The 9,671-nt window shown below is 30.3% G+C and overlaps 1 protein-coding gene across 1 annotated transcript in view; it reads left to right on the plus strand.

Moving 5' to 3' along the window:
- Window positions 1-9,671, plus strand: part of LOC111633488 — an 81,264-nt gene that overhangs the window by 26,120 nt on the left and 45,473 nt on the right. Inside the window, exons 3-5 of the mRNA XM_023378069.1 lie at window positions 1,030-1,147; window positions 2,184-2,249; window positions 8,039-8,043. Coding sequence (XP_023233837.1) covers window positions 1,030-1,147; window positions 2,184-2,249; window positions 8,039-8,043 — 189 coding nt within the window. The remainder of the gene's footprint in view (window positions 1-1,029; window positions 1,148-2,183; window positions 2,250-8,038; window positions 8,044-9,671) is intronic.

Below are 9,671 nucleotides of genomic sequence, written 5' to 3' on the forward strand. Positions count from 1 at the left end.
TTTACACTTATTTGTTCGTATGAAAGGACTGAATGAAGTAGACTCATCCAGTATGTATAGTCTACCAAGAAATATAGTTTTTGTAAATTAAATTTGTTCTGGCAATTTAAAAAAAAATTTTTTTTTTTAATTTTATTTGATTCCAATGCATCTTTCTTGGTATGTAACTTTTTGTCAAAGAATGTATATTAAACCTACCATTTACTAAGAATCTACATTTACCAGTGCTCATTCTCCAGTAGTTAAGAGCTTGAACATCCCTGAGTGGTATGGATGGAAATGAAAAAGATGTCTGTAAGACCAGCCAGTTCTGATTTTAAATTTGTAATTTTAATTGGATATTTTTCTGTGTTTTTAAAGGAATTTTTTAAAACTTGACGGTCATGCAGTCTAAAAAGAAAGGTCAGATTGTCAAATGTTTGTATTCTGGAACACAAGAAGTAAATAAATGGCGGTTCCTGTTTCTGGACAGACTGTGTCCTCTAATAATTTACATAAGATTGCCATCGGATGAAATTCTACAATTAAAATTATATTTTTTTTCTTTAATCACAATTTTTTTATTTGCTTTATATTCTATGATTATTCAATGCTTATATTTTTGATATAAAATTGATAAAATAACCATGTCATTACTTATTTTTTTGAAAATATATTTGAATAATTCATTTTATTATTATTAATTAATTCATATAAGTCATAGTTATTTACAACAGATAAATGCAGATCATTTCACATTTTATACCAAGCTATGATGGATTATGTATTGTCAAGCTATTTATTTATTTATTTATTTTTTTGTAAAATTTAATTTATATAATTAAAAAGTATGATATAAAATATTGTTATATAAGTGTAGGAATTTTCTTAGTTTTGATAAAAAAAAACATACTGAGATGTCATAAATATATTTTATGTCATTTTACTTTAAATTTGACAAATAATAAGCTTTTTTTATATGAAATCATTGTTTTAAAACAAGATAAATACAGTATTTATTTTTATTTATTTTAAAATTACTTATAATAGAGATATCATCAGAAATGCAGTGAATGCAAGTGAACACGATTCTGTAATTTTTGTTGGAACTGGTTGTACCGGTGCAGTTCATAAACTTATCAGTGCATTAAACCTACAAAAATCTCCTGTAAGTATGAAATTAAAAAAAAGATTATAGAAATAATTAAATTACTACATTATATAGTTGTTTTACATATTATTTTTAATAAATGTAAATAAATTATTATTTTTTTTATTTTTTTGAATTTATTATTTATTTTTTTAATGAAAGCTGAATTTACTAAACCTTTGATGAAATTAAGATGCAGATATATTTTAATAAAGGTTTATTAAAATTTAATTTTTCACCTAATGTATTGTATTGTATAATTATTTAAGTAATGTATTGTTTCTATCCATCAGTTCTTAGATTTTGAATTTAACATACATTCAACATAATGTTTATATTTATAAATTTTTAGAGATATTTGTTATTTCAGGAAATATTACATCATTTCTTATAATAAAAATATTTTTAATGTTTTTAATTTTTTACTGATTAAAGAATGCTGTATCTTGCTCTTATACTTCTGCACTTTCACAACAGATTCTATTGAAAACTATTCCATGCCTTCTCTTAAATTTATCCAGACATCGCTACTTGTTTTGAAGTGGTATGTCCTAACTGTTGTCTAAATTTCTTAAACAGGAATAGACTTTCCTCTATGCTCTACAAACCATTTCAGCATCATTTGGATACTTAAATTTATGCTTTATTTTCTGTTTTGTCTGATTCTGTTGTTTGTTAATGCTTCCCAAAATCTTGATTTTCAGATAAGTAGAAAAAGCACGTAATAGAATGTCAAAGTTTCTCACAATTTCTGATTTTTTTTCTTTTTGTATTTCTCCACAGTCTTTGAGATACTGTTTTAGCTAGTGACAAAATCTTTTGTTTTCTTTTGTTTGCCACTTCTATCTACTTTGGAATGAAAATGGTCAATACACTAATTAAGTTGGGAAAAAAATAAAATTTTGGTTAGGAATGTGTTGACTTATACTACTGTATTATTATTGAGAAATAAGTTAAAATAATAATTTTTATATGATAATTAAATTAAAATCAAAATATTTTAAATTTATTAAATCTTTGATGATATATATATATTTTTAATTTTTTTGGTTAGATTGTCTTTGTTGGTCCTTTTGAACATCATTCTAATTTATTACCATGGAGAGAATTAGGAGCACAGGTAATTTTTTTTTTTAATGAAATAGTTGTTTTTATTATTAATTTTTTAAACATTTAAATATAATATAAATAGAATTAACCGTAAGATGAAATTTTGTAGATACTCTTAATTTTTTATAGCATTGCAAATTTAGAAAGTAAATAATATCCTAAATTAATATGTTATGTGGCAAAACAATATTTTTTAAGACTACTATAATATAAATTCAGAAAAATATTAAAATAAATTTTTTGAATTAGAGTTTCCATTCTTCTTAAATGATAGTATATATATCAATAGATTAGATTCACTAATGTTTAATTTTTAAAAATTCAGCTTTTACATCTTGAGTGCAATTTGTAAATGTAAAAGCTGAATTTATAATTGAATATTAATGACGATTATTGGCAGAACTATACTTATTTTTAATAGTTTTTATTTAATTATTTTCTCATAATGTCAGAGGCAATATTTATGAGTGAAAATTCATACAATAAACAAAAATTTATTTTATTAATTTTATGAATTTTACAATTCATATAAAAGAAATTGAAATTATGTAAATGCTAATCAATTTTATATTCTAAGTGAGATTCAAGGAAGAAAATTGATATGTAAAATAACATTATTTGGCATTAATGCAGTGTATTAAATTTAATAACAGAAGTCTAATAAAATATAGGGTATTTTTCAAATAGCTTCAAAAGCAGAAGTCCCAAGGGTGAATGAGCAGACCATTGCATTGAAAAAGACAGATCATCTTTTCATCACCAAATGTGTTAGACAGTACATCTCTCACAATGACTGAAGTGTGGAGTTTTAAAATAAACATAATGTTATTCAAACATCATCTCTGCTGTAGTTTAGGAGTGACAAAAATTTTCAGCACTTTACAGTGATGCTGGTATTGTAACAGTGGCATTGTTTTAGACTCCTAATGGCAAAAATTGTAACTATTCTTGAAACTGTCCATAGTTTTCATGTGTCAAAATAAATGTGCCTACAAAATTTTATTGATCTATCTATCTCTAACAGTTTTGTCTCTAGAGTGGTCTAAAGCAGCAGTTGCCAACCAGTGGTCTGTGAGAAAATTTTGGTGGTCTGTTGAGAAATTTGATCATTGATCAACTCAAGGTTATGCAAAGTATTACAAAAGAAATACAAAATGCTTGGTTGCTTTTTCTCACTCGGGGTTTTTATTCGAATCTAAAACCAATGATGAAATGACTGTTATCAATGAATAATAATGTCAATAAACTAATAAATAATCAACAGTAAATAATGTGAGTGTGGTTGTCATCCTTCATGGAGAAAAGCCAAGAATCCATAAACTTATTTCAAACTAGTAGCAGCAAACTTTACACTTATTTGTTATAATTAAACAAGTGAATTTCATATTAATAAAGTAAAGTAAAGTTTATGAACATATATAGAATAATGTTTGTATCATTTAAAAAATTTATGACAGTGGTCTGCAGGATTCAAAATTGACTTTAAGTTGTACGTAAGGTCAGAAAGGTTGATGATCACTGGTCTAAATGGTATACATAAGTATACCACTTTAGACCACTCTAGAGACAAAACTGTTAAAGATAGATAGATCAATAAAATTTTATATTATGTACATATAGACATTACCATGAAAGACCGAAATTAGAGAATGTCAATATTCTCTGGTGAATGTCAACACATACCAAATATGTTGGTGAAAGATAGAATATTTGGTTATATTATTATATCAATACATTTGAACCATCACCTGTATATGTCAAGAAGCACAGATAAGCTCTGATGGATGTCGAAACAACAAGCCAAGAAGACATAGTCAGAGAGAAGTGACAAAAATGCCAAATCCTCTGCCATTATTGAGGTCATGTAGCATCTGTTTGTTATACTCTTGAACATTCTGCTGTTTGTCAGTCTTCACGATGTTGTGATAAGGAGTTTGGCATTTGCAAAGTCCTTATCACAACATCATATATGGACTACCTCAGGTGGTTAGAGCAAATTGAAATATGCAAAGCCTACAACTCATCATCACCCATCAATTCCAAGGATAAAATCACCTTATCTTTAGCATGGCAAGCCCTATTCGAGAAAGATGATTCAATTTAAATCTGCAACGATGCTTATAATAATTAAGGAATGACAACATGCATTTTTCTCCGACTTCTGACCCGCTAATACGGATTTTATTCGTATAAAAAATACATAATCCATCATTATAAGAAACTGGTCATTACATAATGACTTTAGTTTTGAATCTGGATGGCACGTGATTTCTGTTGGATTTCGAATTTCGATATTTGAAATTCGTTCCAAAAAACAGCTGGTTTTCAATCTAACGGATCATTACAAACAAAACATAGCTTGAAGAAAGACCCAAGAGGGATCTGAAAACGTTAGCATGAACAATTGAACATACTTCACGCCGGTTAAAGGTTTTTTCGGAGGATTATTTGTAAAAATATTTTTATTCAACATTCACCATCAGTGCANGTAGTAGCATGATTTCACATTCATAAAAGTTTTGATCGTTGCTTACAAAAAACTGATCCAAGTGATTTTTGACATTGTCATTTCAAGTAAATGTCTTACAGTTAAAAGAAATTTGTATAGATCAGAACAAGTAATAATCTGAGTGTGCTTGATCTAGTGAATATGGTTGGTATGATAGCAGGAATCGTATTCTGGTCACCGTATTTGGTCTCTCGTTTCTCACAAGCTGGTCGCTGATTGGCTAATCATTTAGATTAGCCAATCAGCGACCGGCTTGTGAGAGACGAGAGACCAGAGACAATGACCAGAATATGGCCCCAGGTCCCATCTAAGTTATAACAGTTTCGGACCAGTTACCAAACTTGTGTGAAATTTGATATTATCATGGTAAAACACTACACCTGTTTTGTTGATCAATTCCGGCTGCCTTTTCTGTTTGATGTTCAATTTGTTTACTCGATGGCAATACACTTTCGAATCAATTGTTAAATTGTCTGGTAAAAGCTCTAAAAGAAAATTTCCTTAAAATCCCACCAAAGAGAGCATCTCTTTTTAAGAACATGTGGAAGCTTATATATCAAGCTTTGAAATGAAACCAATTTGTTTTAAGAAATAATAAACAGTTCAATTTCACAAATTTAATTTCTTTGTGATTTCATGTGTTGTTATTCGGCAGTTTGCTTCAATCAGTACCTTTATTTTGTTTTTATTTGCTTCAACTGGCCATCCAGAATGTGGTGCATCTTCAATATTGAAATTGCCAGAAAGAAATTTTGTAAACCAGTTTTGGCACTGTCTTTCTCTCAACACATCACCTCCATACATGTAGCACAATTTTTTTCTTGCTTGAATAGCATTTTGATTTTTTGGTAATAAAAAAGCAAAATATGCCGAAAATGCTGCTTTTGATCTTCCCTATTTGATGGGACACATTTGCACAAAATCAAAAAATTTTTTACAAATAAGCCTTAAAATGCTAGCTGTTAAAATATATAATGATAATACGGTTTAGAATGAAAATGGCGGGAAAAATATGACTAATCCGTTTAGTGGTTACAAAAACTAACTTACTTTCCTAACAACCTAATAATACATCACTAAAAATCTATACAAAAGTTGAATGTCCTAAAGTTGAGCAATAGAGTTGTATGTTATAATGGAAGTTTTATTACAAGAGAGCTACTGTAAAAAGAATTATAAAATTTCTCATTAAGGTAGAATAAGTTGCCAACTCTCAAAGAGTTGGTTTTGGGAGTTTTTCATTTCAGGAGTAAAAAATTTTGGGAATTTAATGTTTTTTTACTTTTAGCAATGTCAAAACACTGTTGCCTATTCTTCAGTCTCTTTTAATATATAATCTAAAAGATGATCATCTTGTTGAATAAATGTGAGAACAGTCCTTAATTTAGGAATCAAATAATTTAGAAATTTTAGTCAAATTCTGGGAGTCTCCCAGTGAGTCCAGGAGAGTTGGCACCTCTAAGAAAAGTTTTACTTTTTTTAATGACCGTTACAAATACATAAAACATTATTTAAAATGTTAAAACTACATTAAACCAAAAATAATTTTCACAAATGATTCTGATGTTACTGAGTTACTGAAAGTAAAATTTGTAGAAAGCACTATTGCACAATAGCTTGAATTTTCATTTTGCCAACTGAAAATGTGTAAAAGTGTAAATTTGACATACAAAAAATAATTTAAGGAAACCAAAATATTATGTATAAAACAGCAAATTATCTAAAAGTCCAGGATTGCTTGTATTTAATGTATGTGCTAGCTTAGTTTTGAAAGAATAATAAAATATATTTAATCTAAAATTTATTTTATATATACATTTTTTTTGTTTTTTTATGTTATTTTGTTTAATTTACTATCACTAAGTTTTTATTATTACAAAATTGTAATTTATATAGAACATTTCTATATTTGTATTAATATAACTGATTTAAGTGTAGACTAACAGCCTATACGTATAAATCAAAATATTTATTCATGTTAATTTAATAGAAAGCTTTTAAAATTTTATATTTTCCAATGTTAGACTATATCTGGAATAAAACAGCTTTTAAATTTTATTACACTATTGTAGGTTAGTAACCTTTATTTTATTACTACCTCATAGTTTTAAACTCATTAAATTGTTTTTAATTACAGATGTAATGAAAGATAAATTCTAAATTATTACATTTTTATGCAAACTTAAAAAAACTATAGCCTAATATTCAGTTAGTTAAAACCTAAAATCATATCTATCACTAGTAGGCCTATAAGTAATCTGAATTTAGGTGTTCTCTGATTATTTCTTTGTTAGGAAAAACTGATTTATTTATTCTATTAAATAAGATATTCAAATTTTTAATAATTTTAAAATATGCTGAATTATTTATGTATAGTACATGATAAATGCCTTTCATATTCAACCTGATTGACAAAGTTATGTACCCAGATAAAATAATAGTGAGGTTGAGGCCAAAGTTTTAAATGCGAAAACGTGTATGTCGGATGTTCAGCACCACTTTCCTGTAAGCCTAGAAGTTTGACAGTGGTGTTTGGAAAGTCAGAGGAATCATGCTCAACATTCCAAATGCCATCATCAAACTTCTAGGCTTACAGGAAAGTGGTGTTGAACATCCGACATACATGTTTTCACATTTAAAACTTTGGCCTCAACCTCATTAATATATGTAACTAACTTTAAAATTTAAATATCAAATGAACAGCTGGATGCTCTAACAGACTATTTATGGCTCATTAATTATTAAGCAATTTGGCTAGAGATAGGTGGTAAAGTTGCTGTCTCATGTAAAATTTAATAATTAGCCTTAAGTAGCCCAATAAATAATCTGGCTGTTCACATTGAATTGTCTGATTACTGCAAAACTCAGTATATACCCATGTCTCATACAGGTATGTAAATAATGACAGTTGTAGTCTGATTACATGCTGGATAATACTATCAGAATGTCTTAAAATTTCTATCCTAATATCCTATAAAAAGGCTTGCAGATACTCACTGTGTTCAGAATTTTTAGTATATTTTTTATTTGGAGATTTTTGAACAACAGGCATGTCTGTATGATGCAAAGACATTATACACACAGCTGATTGACGTTTAAAAAAGGCTACATTATCAGGCTGAGGGAAGCAGATGGCTAGTTTGCCAAATGAACAAAATGGGAATTTGGAAAATGGCCTTTGACCTGCATCTGGGTTGTTCTGACTGAGTGAGTGTTAGGGCAGAAGATATGTCAGGGTACATATAAACAGTGAACAGGCTGTGGACATCCCAGACAGATCACCAGAAGAGATTGTCTGATCATGAGACAATAAGCTACAGTGGCATCTTTGCCTACCATCCACATACAGCTACATACAGCTATAAGCTTCTCTATAGAACCCTGACTCTTCCCATACCATTGGCAGATGACTAGAGAAAAATTTGCATCCAGAGCAACTATTACATGTTTTGTCATTAGCATCTCACCATTGTTGACTTTGTAGCAGTGATGTCTTTATTTGTTTGCAGTTTGATTTGTAGCAGAGAATCCTTGACTGCTATGGACTGGTAGCAGTCATTTTTAATAACAGAGTCCAGTTCTGTTTGAGAATAGACAACCATCATGTTAGTGTGTGGAGGTTTACTGTGAGTAATTTAATCTTGCTTTTAATGTTCAATGACACACTGTACTTACTGCTCACATGCTGGTCTCTGGAGCCATTTCATATGACAGTTGATCACCCTGGTAATAGTACAGTACAAAGAACATTGATGGAACAGCAGTATGTTTAGGAAATCCTGTATTCTTGTGCATTTCCTTTCATGACAGAACTACAAACATCCATTTTCCAGGAAGATAATGCTCTGCCTCAGACAGCTAGGCTTTCCGAGAAATATCTGTCACATTGATGATCAATTTGCTGACGATCACGCCAAAATATTATATTGTAAAAAAGGGAAGGCACTGAGGTCGGCGTTATGTGTGCGTTTTTTATTCGCTAGTACTTTCGACGAACATATAGCCGTCGTCATCAGGCGAATTATCGAAAGAATTAAACGGAAATAATCCGATTTGGAATAGAACGCTTAAATTTAAGATGAAACTTTAGTAAAAGTCGTTAGGAACACGATAGAAATATTCAAAAATGTTCGAAAAACGAACGAGCAGAAAGCTCCATGATGTGCGAATACGCGCATGCGCAGATCTAGACACACACTGTACGCATTCTGGAGAATGCTAATTTTTACTTAATTGCTTGTATAGTGTGACCCATACACTGGGCAGCTCGAGAGTTGGAATGTTGCACGTGTCCAAGGTGGTAGTAAGAAGAGACTCCCATATAAATACGATTTTTCGATCCTTACAGCTCTTGAGCATAACCGCTTGGGACCATAGCGGGTTGTAACCCTGCTCAAGTACTTTTCTTGCGAGCTCGGTGGTGTGTCTACCCCTCGCAACATCGTTTTGGTGCTCTTCTAGTCGGCTGGCAAGCATTCTAGTAGTGGCCCCGACATATCTTGCATTTACTCCCGTTGTAAGGTTTTCCAGAGGTACAGCATAGACCCCCGACTTCTCAAGCGTGGAAAATTTGTCCCTATCATTACAAATGAGTTTGCGTAGGTTTGGAAGTGGGGTTAGTGGTAGTATAAGGCCGTGCTGCTTAAAGATTCTGCAGATACGTATAGAGAGGGGTCCCAGGTATGGCAACGATGTTTGTACCATTGAAAATTCTCTTTTGCTGCATAATGTGGTACTTGGAAACAGTGATTTCTTTACCATATTGAGCACGTGCGTAAATTTTGCACGTGAAAAGCCAGCAGTGCGTACCCCCAAACTTATGTTGTCTAACTCCATGTTTACCAGCTCTTGCGAAGATGATAGTAAGTAAGCCCTTCTAACGAGAGAGGCAATGGCAGCATTGACATATCGAGAAGGCTGAAA

Source organism: Centruroides sculpturatus, unplaced genomic scaffold, assembly GCF_000671375.1.
Source record: "Centruroides sculpturatus isolate CEXI.00-Female unplaced genomic scaffold, Cexi_2.0 scaffold759, whole genome shotgun sequence".
NCBI classification, from domain to species: domain Eukaryota; kingdom Metazoa; phylum Arthropoda; class Arachnida; order Scorpiones; family Buthidae; genus Centruroides; species Centruroides sculpturatus.